The 15,248-nt window shown below is 49.7% G+C and overlaps 1 protein-coding gene across 1 annotated transcript in view; it reads left to right on the plus strand.

Moving 5' to 3' along the window:
- LOC103769131 (gamma-glutamyltransferase 5-like) overlaps positions 1–13,785 on the plus strand; it is a gene marked incomplete at its 5' end in the record, with an annotated part of 17,186 nt that extends 3,401 nt beyond the window's left edge. Inside the window, 11 exons of the mRNA XM_008936305.1 lie at positions 5,673–5,803; positions 7,033–7,122; positions 8,217–8,406; positions 8,967–9,124; positions 9,523–9,672; positions 10,084–10,217; positions 10,806–11,008; positions 11,281–11,372; positions 12,133–12,242; positions 13,300–13,407; positions 13,639–13,785. Coding sequence (XP_008934553.1) covers positions 5,673–5,803; positions 7,033–7,122; positions 8,217–8,406; positions 8,967–9,124; positions 9,523–9,672; positions 10,084–10,217; positions 10,806–11,008; positions 11,281–11,372; positions 12,133–12,242; positions 13,300–13,407; positions 13,639–13,785 — 1,513 coding nt within the window. The remainder of the gene's footprint in view (positions 1–5,672; positions 5,804–7,032; positions 7,123–8,216; positions 8,407–8,966; positions 9,125–9,522; positions 9,673–10,083; positions 10,218–10,805; positions 11,009–11,280; positions 11,373–12,132; positions 12,243–13,299; positions 13,408–13,638) is intronic.
- Positions 13,786–15,248: the final 1,463 nt, after the last annotated feature.

Genomic DNA, 15,248 nt, shown 5'->3' on the forward strand with positions numbered 1-15,248 from the left:
GGCTTATCCCTGCTCCCCCCACTGGCCCCACAGACCCTCTCTCTGCTGGGACCCTGAGCTGGCCCCCACGGCCACCCCTTTCATCCTGCAAATCCCCCGAGCTCCCGGGAACCCACGCAGGGGGTGCTCAGAGAGCCTCCGGAGCAGGATGGACGTGAGACCGATTCCACTGAGACAGTGCATAAAGCCTTGGAAGCTAAAAGCAGCAGCTGATCTCTGACCTACCTATAAATTTTATTCTTTAATTTAAAAAATCTTGATTCCTTTAGGGGAAAAAAAAAAAAAGAAACTCAAACCATATGCTCTGTGAGTTGTCATTGGCAGTAATGACATTCCTGGGGCATTACACTATACTTTGTTGGGTTCAGATGCAGCTGTATAAGACAGGGTCTTTGTGTGCTCATACCAGACCTTTCAGTTTAACTTATTGAGAATGACTGAAGTGAACCTCTCGCCCAAAGAGTAAGCTTGTCTTTTAACAAGTGGGAGGGTGTGGTTGGGACAACACCTCAATGCTCTTGCGTTTCCCTCACTGATAGTCCAGCTGTGAAGGAAGGGTCAGTGGAGGAGCCGTGTGGTTTTGAAAGTCATTTGTACAACCAGGACATGAGAGACAGACTCACAGCCCCTGTCTGCTGCTCTTTTCTTCAATTGTGCTCAGCTATCCAGGCTTGGGTTTTCCATCTCTAGAGATATTCTGGGGCTGTGTAAGGTTGGACTTGCTGAAATCTTTATGCAGCTCTTTGACTCCGTGCAGACAGGAAGAAATCTCAAGCCTCCAGCGTGTCATCATCCTTGCTGGCAGGTCCTGTGCTAGACTTGGCTTTTTGTTCTCTTGCCCAGTTCTCAGTGCTGAACAAGGTTGAGTCTTTTGCTGTGAATGGATTTACTGCTGGGGACTGAGGACTGAAAGCAATATTGTACAGATTGTGTCTGCTCCAGACAGGGGCCTGTGCTGGAGGAACACTTGTCCCTTAGTGAAGTGAAACACTTTGATGAATAGGGATGGAAGGCTACAAGGAGAGTCAGGGCAGTTTTTAACCCAGGGATGTGGATGTGGTACCAAAGTCCACCTCAGTACTTTGTCCTCATGTTGAAAAGCCATGAGGAGGCAGAAGGTGCAGTTGCCCTGGCAGCAAGTGATACCCCAAAGCACCTTCACCTCCAGCTCTCAGCCGCTTGTTCCCTCCTAGCAATGGAAGAGGCTTTCTCCAGCCACACAAAAAGCTTTATATTCCCTACCAATGTGTTGTCTGAGTTCTGCCATTCAGTGCTCTGGCTCTGCATCCATTTGTTTCTCAAATGGCAGAAGCAAAAGCCAGTGTAAGACCAGGGAGAGATTTAGCAAAAGTGCTCATTCCCAGTGATGGGACTCACTGCAGCGAGGCAAGCTGACCTGACCTGGCCCAGCAGCCAGCTCCAGCCTTGCTTCTCCAGTGTAGCCCATCAAAAGCCCTGGGAATTGGCTTTTTCTGAAACAAAACACCCGCCTAGGGACAGGGTGGTGGAGAGGATGAGAATGGTGAGAATTTGAGTGTCAGAAAATGTCTGCTGTCCTGGGAATCTCAGTTCTGGGCAGAGAGCATGCTGCAAAAATCCTCTAATCCTCTTCAGTGATGGCCCTGCAACGTTTCTGGTGAATGTGGATATCCCAAAGGATTTGCCTTCCCTTCTTCTTCTTGTATTTTAACAACTTTAAGTTTGGCAACTGGCCCTTTTTTTACAGAAACAGCCATTGCTTTTGCTCTTCATAAATCTTAAGCAAGCAGCCGCTGTCACGGGTGGTCTCCCAGCCCCCAGCTTTCTTCGTCAGGAAAAGAAAAGTCAATATAATTGACTTTTGTATAGCTTAGCATTTCCAGTGTATGTAAATGACATCAGTGCTCCTTCTAGCCCAGGGCAGAACAACAGACCTGGTCTGCAGCCCAGCACAGCCCATCCTTGCTGTGAGGACTGTGTGAGCAAAGTGCCATCGCTCACCCCTCCTGGGAGCCTGGATCTCTGCTCTGCTGCTGCCGGAGCAGGACGCGGTTCTTAGCCTGCCCCTGAGTTGGGGGAAACTCCATGAGTGGCCAGACCCTAAAGCTGGAGCTAAGTGGCAGGAAGGATATAGGACAAAGCATGTTGTTATCAGGTCTTGTCAGCTGTAGCACTAAGATGTCTCCAGAGAGACCTGGTAGTACTTTGGTGACTCAATACTTGGAGGGGGTCATGTGCCTCTCTAGGGTTTTACATGGTAATTAAGCCAGTTATAGCAGTTGATCCGTGTAAGGGGAGCAACCTAATGGGACAGGCTCTACTCTGCCAGTCTCTGGATGAGAAAGATATAACGGCCCTAAATTCCTCAGGCATCATTGCCAGGGAAGTGGCAGAGCTCTGGCTGAAGCAGGCAAGCCAGGCATAGGGAGCTGAGTGTGACAGACCAAGAGCTAGCTCTGGAAGTGTTGTTGTTGTGTTTCAGTCTCCAGAGAGGCCAGAAGGAAAGCTGCTGGGATGGGAGGTCAGGCTGCAGATAGCACAGAATGGCTGTGTGCCCTTGACCCTGCACTGGTGATGGGGGACACAGGTCACACCTCCTGGGTAAAAGAGCAAAGGAGCTCAAAAGAAATTTTATAAATAACTTTGTGCTGGGATGCAAGTGGAAAACTTGACATGCACATGCACCCCCACAGAGCCAGAGAAACAGCATGGTATGGGAGCCCTCCAAAATGTGTTTGTGAGGCTTGGGGCCGGGAGAGCTTCCTGCCAGGCTGGGAAGAGACGAGATAATGCCTAGTCTTGGGCAGAAGTCTTGGCTCCCCTAACCCCTGTCCCGCAAAGAAACAGGCAAAAGACCATGCCAAGCATCACACAGCCCATCCCCTAGAGAGATGGTCTCAGACACTCCACACTGTGCTAGTGGATGGGAAGCCTTAGCTCTGCAGCCTGTGGTGCTCATGGAAAGGCAGCAGGCAGCTGGAAATCCTTCCTCCCCTTCAGCGTGAAACAGGTTTGACTATGTGCTGTTAGATGTGGCATTTGGCACCAGAGGTGACACTTGTCACCAATGGACACATAAGAATGGAAAGTACTTCTGGATTATTTGGAAGTTCTGTTTTTTGTATCATCTTGTTTATATTGCAAAATGTGATTAATGAGAGCTAGCGATCGAGGACAAAGCAAAACATACTTTGCTTTTCTGTGAAAAAGTGCCCCTGTGCTGGCTGCTCTTATTTTTGCCCTCTGTTGTGTTAACACCAAGGAGTTGCAGCCAAGAATCAGGGTACCACAGTGCTGGGCACATAGCAGGAAGAGTGAAGACAATCTGTGGCTTTGCTGCCTTCCTGAGGCAGGCACAATGGCTGTGTTTTTGGCATGACCCTTCTGAAAATTACCGGGTGCAGTGGCAGGCAGGAATAATTGGTGCTCATAAATAAGTATCTGACTTGCCTCGACCATGCCAGGGGTCCATCCTGGTGACAATCCTACTTCCACTTGTTCCTCGATGCTCTCAGGAAATCTGTGTCACTTTGGCCAATGGCAGCAACAGTCCAGGTCTCAGCTCTGGGGCAAAGTTTGCTGCTCCTTTTAACAATTTTCTGCTGAGACTGTCACCTCATTTGTCCTCCCTGATCTCAGTAGGAGCCCAGGGACAGCTACAAGCTGGAGTTTACATAGGTGGTGTTATCCTGGCTTCACGTCTGACTGGGAGTGTGGAGGGAGGGAGCATGGGTAAGGTCCTGCTTAGAAGCTCTTGGGTCTGTGTGCTTTGTACATGTGGCACTGTATCTGTGGTGGCTGAAGGGTGTTTAGCCCACAGTCACTGCTATAAATGAGTACTTAGGAACACCAAACAATCTCAGCATCATCCAGGAACAGGACATCTAGGTGTATAAATATGAAATTAATAAGTTAATGCAGGGCTGGTGCAGAGCACACTGGCTTCGTGCAGATCAGCTGGGGGGGTCGGGGCAACTCATCTTTTGGAGCAGGTAGGTGACCAGCACAAGATGGCACAAGAAGAGATGAGGATCTTCATCAGGGAGTGCTCCTGTGGGCACAAGTGTTTCTGGGACATGTGAGGGGTTTCAGAAGGAGAGTGACAGGAGAGTCCCAGGACAAGAAGCAGTGCAAGATGTGCAACCATGTGGGTGTGGGTGGGAATTTGGGTGTGAATCTAGTGCTTTTCAGGCTTTGGAAAAAGGTGCCTGCTGTTCCATGTTAAGGTCTTAATGTATTGTGTTAAAATAAATCCTGACATTTCTTTTAAAATTGTCACTGGAAATTATCTCAAAATCATGGTATTCCCTGGCATGAGGCTTTGTACATGTGCTGCCTTGTAGCTCATAACCCAGGGTCTCTGGGGAGCACTGTCCCAGGCCAGTGCAGTTGTCCTTCTCCCCTCGTTCCCTAACTTCTAACATGCTGTCTGGGCTCCTGCAGAGGTCACTCAGTTTCTCATGAAGCCCTCTGTTAGCAATTAAAAAGCTTCATTTTCAGAAAAACACCACCCAGGGCCATTTGTGTGGTGAGAGCCTTATGCTTGCTGCAAGGAAAGGAGCAGCCTGAGCCTTGGGCTTCCTTTGCAGCACTACAGGCAGGAGCAGCTCATTGCTCAGAGGCTGAAAGCCAGGCAGACTCTAAGCAAAGCCCAGTGATCCCTCACCATTTCCTTTCTCCCACTTGTGCATGTGCTATTTCCTTACAGGCAGTGGTTCCAAAGGCACTTAAAGGACCAGAGGAAAGCCACAGTCAGTGCCCGCTGGCAGCATCCTCTTCCTGGCCAGCCCCAGCAGGTCGCAACCACATCAATGGGTGTAAAATAAACAACGGTCCCTAAAAGTCCCCTGTGTTCTTGTCACAGCCTCTGGGAGCAGTCGCACTCTAATTAATGAACTAGTCCACTTTCCCTTCTGGCTTTGTCTTATCTAAGCAACATCCCTATCCAAACGGTCAGAAACCTTCCTAGCAAATACCAGTGCTGGCTACTGGCAGGCTGTGCAAGGAAACCCCACCCCACCACAAGGAAAAGGGGTTTTTTACAGCTCTGCTTGAGGGAAACGTTTGTTGAGACACGTTTCTCTAGCAGAAACTCATTGCTGTCAACAGCATGAGACTGCCTTAATGCCTGTGTGTTCTTTGGTGTGGCTGTGCCTAGGTAGAAACCCTCACTTGAGGGTTTCCCCCCCACCCTTTGAGTTTTTTTTTTTTTTTGCTTCTTGTTTGTTTTGCCTTTGGGCATATAGGAAGGTAATGGGATTTTTTTGGTGCTAATATCACATATGCCCAGGAAAGCATGTGGAAAGCTCTCTCCTCGGCCAAGCACATCCTTCTCCATGTCTGGGAGCTCCTTGCCATCCCTTTTTGCCAACAGCAGTTGTGGCTGCAGTTCTCTCTGTCCCATGACTCTGCCTAGAGGAAGACCAGCCTCGCAGAGAGGCCCTTGGCTGCTTTTCCCTCCTACAGACTCACCCTCCTTTCCCACTAATTTTTCTTTTTCTCTCCCACAAAGGAAGGTGCCTTTCTGCACTCTCATACCTCGTACTGCTGCCAGTAGCTTTCTCCAGCTGCTATCTGCTCTTGATGAGCTGGGGCTGCCTTCAAGTGTCCCAAGGAGACATTTTCATGTGTTTCTTGCATTCTGTCATTCCTGGATTTTTCACATTGTCTTTTTTCCCCCCTTTCCACCACAGGGACATCCTGAAAAGTGGAGGCACAGCTGTGGATGCTGCGATCGCTGGCTTGATCTGCACCTCGGTGATGAACCCCCAGAGTTCAGGCCTGGGTGGTGGGGTTGTGTTTACCATCTATAATGCCAGCACAGGTATGGGCCAGCCCTGGCCTCCTCATGGTGCCCTGTCTCCCTGCAGACACCCATCTGCCATGGAGAAGTCAGAATCCTTTGCGTTCTCTCAAAGAAGTTATTGGAACATCCTCTTCATCCTCTGATCCCAAACCATGCTTTTGCTCTTGACCCAAAGCGTGCACCTTTTCACAGCAACAGGCAGGGCTTCCTGGGACTTCCAGGAGAGGCAGCTTCATTTCAGAAATTGGAATCTAGCAAAGTTCAGGGCCTGCTGGGAAGCTGTTCTGTGGTTAGCTTGAGTCCTGGTGTTGTGTTCCTACTTTTAAGTTTTTAATGTGTTTTTTTTAAAAAAAAAAACAAAAAACTGTCTTGGCACCCAGAAGCCCCCAGAGCTTATAGATCTAAATAGTAAAATCAACAATGAACACAATAACAATATGGTAGTTTTAAAACCCCTGCCAAGCAGTCTCACAGAGTCACGAGTCTGGAAATGCTTGGGTGTATGTTATGCAAGAGCATAATTTGGCAAAACACCTATATTTTTCTTTTTTCCCTTCTGGCAGAGCCATGTGTCAACAGTTCTGTTCTGCTGCGTGGATTATGGTGCTGCACAGAGCCTCCTGTGGCCCTGCACAGTGCACGGGGTAGCACTGGGGCCTCCTGCAGCACAGCTCGCCCTGGGGGCTGCGGCATGAGGAGATAAATACAGGGCAGAGGAGGAGGTGAAATAATGGGCCAAACCTGAAAATGAGTGTATACAAGTGGGTTTCTTTGGTTTGGGTTTCTTCCAAGGTTCCTGACACTTAGAGGGTCTTTTGGTATCTGCTTTCTCCTCATAAACGTGACAGAGATGTGTCGCCATCACGTAGAAAATCGCCCACCAAGAAGCACGAGGCTCACATTCTGTCTAACACGTCCCACCTGCAGAGGAAGTGCAGGAACCTGCAAGTCAGCCGTGAAGCGGCACGTCCCAGCCCATGTCCCAGGCCCAGGAGCCTTGGGGGCTACCTGAACTGGCTGGAGACAGTCCCTGTTCCTCACCTGCCTCTAGGTGGGCACTGCTCCGTTTGCTGCAGTGAACGCCCAGGAGCAGCCCGCTGCTGGGCTTCTGGCAGAAGGGTGCTGAGCAGCTCAGCACCGTGCCAGGGGCTCTGAGCCAGCAGCCGGGCAGCTCTGACAGCTGGCTGAAGCGTGGCCTCCAGCTGCCTCAGGAGGACACTCCAGTGCATTTCCCTTCCCCTTTCTAGGAACGGTCCAGGTGATCAACGCTCGCGAAACAGTCCCACAGGAGTTTGCACAGGATTTGTTGTCTGGCTGTGCTTCTGATTTCCCCATTGGTAAGGACCTAGGCTGGGCCACGAGGGCTCTGTGCTCCCCTGGCATGCAGTGCACCAAGCTCAGGGTGGGGGGACTGGGAACTCTGCTGACTTTATCTGACATTCTGTCTAACTGAGTGTGCTCTTCCTGGACTGACTTTTGCAAAAGTAAGAGAAGAAGAATACTGGGTCTGTAAGAAATCCTGCTTTGTAGTAATGTTGGCAACCTGACCAGCAAGAGCAGACCATATGGACCATGAAATCACTACATAATTTCTTTTCTTAGGAAGTCTACATTTCAAGACCAGATTTCCCAAAGCACTCATTTCCCAGCAGTTCTTACAGAGAAAAATGAGGTCAATAGCAGCTCAGACTTTCTGGACATGAAAGGACAACCTAGTGCACTTGCCCATGTCCTCACATTCGGGAAGCAACCTGCCAGCATTAGTTGATTTGCTGGACTGCAGCTTAGCTCAGGTGCCTCTGCCACCTCGCTCCTGTCTGCAGAGGTTCCACAGCCATTTGCTGTTGCCAGGGAGCCAGCACTCTGGCTTTAGCAGCACATCTTGCATCTCTCCACATTCCTTGCTGCATTCATCCTCTTGCCCTAGCACATTTTCTTTTGGGGCATGTCCTAGCTCCTGGAAGAGTTGTTCTTATCCTTAGAAGAGCCTGAAAAGGAGTCAGGAATAACTCTGGTTTGAAGGAACAATTGGAGGTCTCTGCTCCAACTCCTGTTTGAAGCAGGGTGATACCAGAGTTAGCTCAGGCAGCTCAGAGCCTTGCCCTGTCATATTTTTGAGCTTCTCCAAGGATGCAGAATTTCACAGCTTCACTTGTAGTGTTAGACCAGGCTCTACATGAGTGTTTTTTCTCTTACATCCAGCTCCCATTGCTCTTGCTGTGATGTGTTGCCTCTTGTGCCGTCACCGTGCACCTCTGAGTCTGGCTCCAACTTATCTATACCTCCCCTGTTAAGTAGTGGAAAGAACATATGAACAGAAAAGAGGAAATAAGAAAAAAAACCCAAACAAGTCTGCTTTTAGATGCCCTAGTCCTGCCTGTACAACTCCACACTTCCTTTGGAGTCCCACTGCAGCTGTTCTGCTCTCCAGGTTCCCGCTGGATTGCTGTACCAGGAGAACTTCGGGGGTATGAAGAAGCCCATAAGAGATATGGCCGCTTACCATGGAAAGCCCTGTTTGAACCAACCATCAAGCTCCTTTCAAAGCCACTTGTCATTTCCCCAGTTATGGATAAAATAATCCAGCACCCACTCTTCTCCAGACCAGGAAAAAGCCTATGGTAAGACCCAAGAATTAAATTGCAGTGTGAGGACCACTGTTCCCTTAGCTTCACCCCCTTTCTCTGACATGCTGACATGGAATGCAGGCTGCTGCTGCAGCTTCTGCCCAGTAAATACTTGCTATGGAGAGGGAGGGAATAAAAGAAGTGCTTTTTTGTGTGTGATTTAGTATGGCTTGACACAGCAAGCTGTCTGCTAAGCACATCTGCTCGTGAGCAGGAGCCGGCTGTATGTGGCCTGCCTCCATCTGTGTGGAAATCATCCCTGAGAGCAGGGCCCTAGAGCAGACACTTATCTGGAGAAGCCTCACTGACCCGAGCCAGGGTCAAAGCATTAGGTCTTGTAAAGGAAACTTACTGTGGAGAAAGAGTGCCTGGTGCTCTCTGTAGCCATCAGCTGAGAAGGACTTTTCTCCATGTAGACTACAGTGTAGCTCTGGCTTGGAAAGGATACAACATGCACAAACCAAGTCAGCTTTGGGTAAGAAAAAGAGGTTGGCACGGGGGACAGAAGAAGCACATGCTGTAAGCATGTAAACATGGATGTTCTTCTTTAACAGCCCAGTGATATGTGACGGTCAAAGATTTCTGAGCCATGGAGAGAAATTCAGGTGGCCAGCGCTGCAGCAGACTCTGAGAGCTGTAGCAGAAAATGGAGCTGCAGCATTTTATGGGGGAGAGATAGGAAAGGCCCTGGTGGAGGACATTGGGAAGGCTGGTGAGTAACAGCTATAGTTGATACCCACAGACAGGCCCCCAGCAGGTGGCTAATGGTGGGTTGGTACCAGGGTAACACCAACACATGCCATTAGCTTGCCACTCAGGGTGGTGCCTGGCATGGGAAGGGGACATCTTTCCTCAGTTCTTACAACTCAGGCCCAGAAGCAGGGCTGAGATTGACCCACAGTACTCATGCACAGACCCTTCTGACTCCCTTAGGCCTTGTGATGTCCTGGGGTTTGGCTCTACATGAGGATACGTGACGATGTTGCTGTGCATGGTGGAAGAAATTTGGATGGATGGCTCTTTACAAGCTTTATCAAGGCTCTGGTGTAGCCAGCTCATAGCACCTAGAAGTTAATGCGCTAATACTGGCTGTCCGGTTTTCTGTTGAAGGGTCTCCTATCTCACTGAAGGACCTTCAGGCATACAAAGCAGAGGTGTCCTCAGCTCTGAACATTACCCTGAACAATCACACCACAGTGTTTTCTCCAGGACCGCCCATGGGAGGTGCTGTGCTCATGTTCATCCTTAAGATATTGGAAGGTAAATTCCTAAGGGAGAAGGGGCAGCAAAAGGCTTGCAGGGTGTTGCTTTGCACGGCAGGAAAGTAGTGGGCAGAAGTGGAGTTGGTGAGCCAGGATGGGCCCCAGAGCAGCAGTGTGGCTGTGCTGTGTGGCAGGATGGGGAACCGGCTCTTTCTGACAGTGGACCAGCACCACCATAGCTGTTGCAAAGGCCAAAGGATACACAGTTTTCCCAAGGCTTCGAGAGTAGCTGAAGTCACAGTGGAAAGGAGTACTTGGTTGCTTCTGTGCCCACCTTGTGCTAAAGCACAGGGGAAACTTGTTAAGAGCTGGGATGGGAAAAGGAGGTGCCTTTCAACTTTGTTCTTACAGTTCTTGAAAACACATTGTCTTGGGTCTATTAACAAAGTTATTTAATCCTGCTCCTTAGAGTATAAACTCCATGAAGCCTCACTGGCAACACCTAAGGAGAAGGCAGAAACCTACCATCTCATTGCAGAGGCCCTGAAGTTTGGCAATATGCTAAGACCCCATATGAGTGACCCGGCCTTCTCCAAAGCGCAGGTGAGCTGGCACGGTGCATGGGCACACGGTGCTCCCTTTCTCAGCACACACAGCTCCTTCTGCACTGCTGCTTGAGAGCAGGAGCAGGGAAATCCATTTCCTGCTTTGCTTTTTTTTGTAAACCCACGTTGTCACCCAATCAATTAGTCTGTGTGCTAAACCCTAAAGCAGGCTGCCTCTTGCCCAGACAATCCTGCTGCCAGCACCAAGCAATGCTCTGGCACCCTCCTGCTTTGCAGCCATGGAAGGAAAGAAAATATTTACAACTGTTAGTCACGATCACTGTGGCTCTGCTGGCCAAGGCAGAGGCAGGATTAGGCCATTTACTGTGTCTGCAGTCCCTGTTCAGCTGTAGGCTGGCACTCACTTGCCTGATAAAGGATGTGCATGTGCTCATACCAGTGCTGAGGTGCCTCAGTGCTGAGCTTCCTTCATTTTCTGTGATGAGAGTGGCCTGGGGATTCGTGCTGCCTGTGCAGGCCCCCAGGCTCTGACTGTTGGGGCTGAATCCCTGGGTGTCCTTGTGCCCAAAGAAAGACATGCCTGTGCTTTGGTGACACAAGCTCAGTGTCCTCGCTGTGCCTGCAGGTGACTGCAGAGACTGTGCTCTCTGACAAGCTTGCTGAGCTGGTCAGACACCGAATAGATACCCGTGGTGACCATCCACTCAGCTACTACAACTTGCTGGAGTCCATCTACAACCACAGATACAGAAGTAAAGGCACCAGCCACATCTCTGTGCTGGCTGCAGATGGCAGTGCCGTGTCTGCCACCAGCACCATCAACTACCCGTGAGTAGCCAAGGGGTTGGTGACTGGGTCACACAGGCCACGGGTCAGTTCACAGGGTTCCTGCACGGGCTGCCTGTCAGGACCCCCACGCACTGGTAACAAGGAGCTCCCCTCGGGCTCCAGCCCAGCAGCACAAACACCCTTCGGACACCCTAGCTGGGCAGCTGCTGGCTGGGAGGAGACAGAGGTAACCCACAGCATGCCATGTTCCCTTGATCTCCTCCACAACCAGCAAGCACTGGGCACTGACAGGCTGCTTCTTCCCCCTGCAGGTTTGGCTCCTTTGTGTATTCTAACCAAACCGGGATCATTTTAAATAACGAGCTTGCTGATTTCTGCATAACAAACAGAAGCATTAAACCAGGTGAGCATTCTCATCTTCAAAATAAAACCCAGGGCCAGGAGAAGGCTATGCAGGCTGTGTGGGCAGGGACTATCTGCAAGTGCAGGTGCTCTTCCCTTTCCTAGGCTCAGAGGAGAGCAGGTTTGTTTCAGTCTCACAAAGGATAAAGCCCTGAGGTGTGTCTGTATCTACTCACGTATGTATGCTCCTACGTGGAAACATGGAAGTTTTGGTTTCTGACCAGGGCAATCAGAGGTCAGGGATTGATGGGGAGGGGAGGGAAGAAGGGAAGAAACTACTGCTAAGAAAACTTGCTGACTTCTTAGGCTCATCTGTGAAAAAGCATATAGTAGCATGCACAGTTGGGAGGTGCTATAGGCTTACCCCAAGCTCTGTAACACCACGGTGTGGATGCAGAGCCCTTGCTCTGAAGGAAGCTATCCCTGCCGCGGTCCCTTGGGGCTGCTGGCAGAGAGCCCATCGGTGCTGCGGTGCCAGGGCTGCTCCTGACAGCTCCTCGGCTGGGCCTGAGCACTGGCAGGGTGTCCTGCACCAAGAGGTGCTTCCTATTTAGCCTGTGCCATAAAGGTCCAGTTTCTTGTGAGATGGGAGCTCAGCACAAGGAAGCCAGTGTTCTGGAAGACTTGAGCTTCTTGAGGAAGGAGCAGGACCTTGGTTTTCCTTGGGGGATGCAAGAAGGGTGAGGTGGATAAACTCGTGTGTCTCTCCATCCCCCTTAAGAGCCCCATGGGAGGAGTAATACTCTCTGCCTCTGCTCTAGGAGAGAAGCCTCCCTCAGCAATGGTGCCTTCCATTCTCATCTCCAAGACAGGAGAAATGCTGGTGATCGGGGGAGCCGGCGGGGCCTGGATCATCAGTGCCACTGCCATGGTGAGTGAGGAGGCCCCGCACAGCCCAGGAGAGCACAGCGCCCTGAGACTGTCCCCTGCTCTGCACTGGGCTGGCCGGGCCTGCTGCAGGCTGTCTTCACCTTCTCTAGCACTTCTGTGGCAAGGGTAGGGGGTAGCTGCAGCTCTGCTTGTGGAGTTGCTTTTCCACCAGGAGGGACCAGGGATGGAGGAGGTGGGAGAACCCACAGCAGCCACGAGTTCTTTCAGCACTCCCAGACTCCCAGCCATGGTCGGTCCTACCTGCTCTTTCTATGCTGTTCTCCTCAGGTTTTGACCTCTTGATGCTTTGTTTTATTTGCAATTTAGAAGTCGTTAAAAGCTGCAGGTTGGAGGCCAGAGCGAGTACCAGCCATCTCACTCTAATCTTTTTTGAATGGCAAGAAGTTAGAATAATTAAATAGCAAGCTGAGGAAGTTACTAGGTAGAGAGGCATTGCCCAAAACCTTGGGGCCCTGAAAATAAACTAATAAGATAATAAGCAAGAAAAACAGAAAACCACCACCACATATACAGATCTTAATGAGAAAGAGCTTGCTGAAGCATGGAGTCTAACAAACAACTTGTTCAGCAGTCAAGAAATAAAATCAGATAAGGCCACAAGAGGAAAAACTTTTTTTTTTCCCTTCATCTTTCTTAACTGGAGAGAAGCCTGGGAAGGAGTCCATGCTAGGACTTGATCTGAGAGCAGAGAGAACAACTGTCAATAGAAAGATTTAGGATCTATCAGCAGCTATTGAAGCAGCAAGGACACTGCTTTGGCTCAGGGAAGGCATTCTGGGAAGTATCAATGTGTGCTCACTCTGTTCTTATGCTTGTCCTGAGCATCTGCTGTTCCTCACCATGAAGATTGGACACTAGGCTAGCAGGACTTCTGGTCTGACTCAGTGCAGCCCCTCTTCCAGCCCAGGTCTGCACCATCCTGCAGTCAGGATTTACAGTAGAGTTAGTCTAGCTTTACACCAGTGCAGAGGATGGCAGCATGTGACCCCTGTTCTTGTTCAATATCTCCAGTCAGTGTGGGATTTGTTTCATTGCAGGCCATTATAAACAAGCTGTGGCTTGGCTATGACTTGGAACATGCCATTTCAGCTCCCACCATGCATACTGAAGGTGACAGAGTCCTGTTTGAGGAACATTTCAGTGAGGTGAGTGGCCTTGTTTGGATCTTCTTGTCTTCTCCTTTTGGTAAGAAGGAGATTGCTTCAGAACTCTCCTAAAAAACCCTGTACTTTGATTCTAGCTAACCTCTTTCTTGCATAAATCTCCCTTTCTCAACCTGATCCCCACGTAGACATCCTTCATTTTCACACATGACAACACCAAGACCTCAGGTCCCTGCCCCCATTCACCCCGTTTCTTTTCTCTCTCCCCTCCAGGAGGTTAAGAGCAGCCTGCTGGAAAGAGGACATAAAGAAAAGAAAGTTAACATAGCAATGAATGTTGTGCAGGGAATTTCCAAGGAAGGAAAATGCATCTCTGCATACTCTGATAAAAGGAAGCTGGGGAAATCAGCTGGATATTAGCATGAAATGCCATCACCAGTCACAAAAGCACGGGAGATAACTAGATTCAGAATATGCTTTGGCTTGGACATGCCAATATTGCCTGTTCCCATTCAAATGCCTCCTAGAGTACAGGCAAAGCTTGTGACTACTTCTAATTCCAGTAGACTTCAAGTCACCCTCAGGCAATACAAGGACAGGTCAGCCAGCCTCGTTCAGAGCTACACCCTCTCCATTACTTATGTGATACACGGAAAAACACATTCCTTGAGCACATCAGCTATTCAGAACAAGAGAATACAAAGTGGGAAAGGAAAATTGGTCCACTGAGAACACTGTGAACTGACCCAGCTGTATTTCACATTGCTGCTGGAGGGTCTCAGTGAAGAGCAGAACTGGTTTCTTTCAGGCTGTTGCCATAATAATCTTATTATTACTGGGGCTCAATGATGTGAAATAAGCAACTATTTTGGTTATGAGGATTACAAGGAGTGTCTGTAGGATCAGGATTTTAAAGTCTTAAGCTCGTAGACTAGAGGGTGGCTTTGGAAAGTGAAGAGAGCACAATTCCCCTCTAGCCCTCTTGGCTTTCCCATCCAAAGAAGCCCTACTTGTCCCAAGGGTGGCAGCTGGAATCAGCACCCCGTGGCACTGGTCTGCTGCCCTCTCTGCCCTCTCTGCTCAGAGTGAACTGTGCCAAAGCTTTCTTCAGCCCTGCACACTGGTGACTTTGAGAATGAGCCTCCCGTGGGGTGATGTGAGTTCCATGCTCCTGGGATGGACAGGGAGCACTTTCCCTGTGGTGAGAGGAGTCCCAGCTGGTGCCAGTTCTCAATGCTGGCAGAAGATAAGTGGTTTGGGAAGGCAGGTGAGGATTGCAGTGGAAGAGCTGTTGGGTTTGGAAGCTTTAGAACTTTCTTCAAAATGCAAAGGATACAACCTCAGAAGAATTCAACTGTAGCCATGAGCTCAGCCTGGCCAGGCAAACACCAGGACTGCTGAGAAGTGATGCAGCTATCAGGCCTTAGCAGAATCCTTTTCTCCCACAGCCTAAGGGAATACTCCAGCTCCCTGCTGACCACAACTAGTCTCTAGTGTTCCTTTAAGATCACAAGGAGAAAATCATAGGACTACTTACGAACTATCACAGAGAAAGAGAACACTTCTGGAGGTGAGCCCTGAACTTACGCACCTGGACACCTGGATCTTTTGTAGTTAACTACATAACCTTGCCCTTCTCAAAATGGCCAAGGGAGTCGAACATTTGAGAAGAAAACAAACCCACAAATCACAAAGCCCCAAACCCCAAAGCTCTTCTCAAATACCCGGAAGCAAGTTCCCATGATCCCAAACAATTTTCTGCAAGCTTTTGAGCCATATGTCCCTATGAGCACAGACAGTAGTGTGTGTCTGAAAGTGAAGCCAAACCAGAGTGAAGCACCAGCAGAACTCTTCCTTCCACATGCTATTTCTTACTTCACACA

This window comes from Merops nubicus, unplaced genomic scaffold (genome assembly GCF_000691845.1).
Source record: "Merops nubicus isolate BGI_N331 unplaced genomic scaffold, ASM69184v1 scaffold23922, whole genome shotgun sequence".
Lineage (NCBI taxonomy): Eukaryota > Metazoa > Chordata > Aves > Coraciiformes > Meropidae > Merops > Merops nubicus.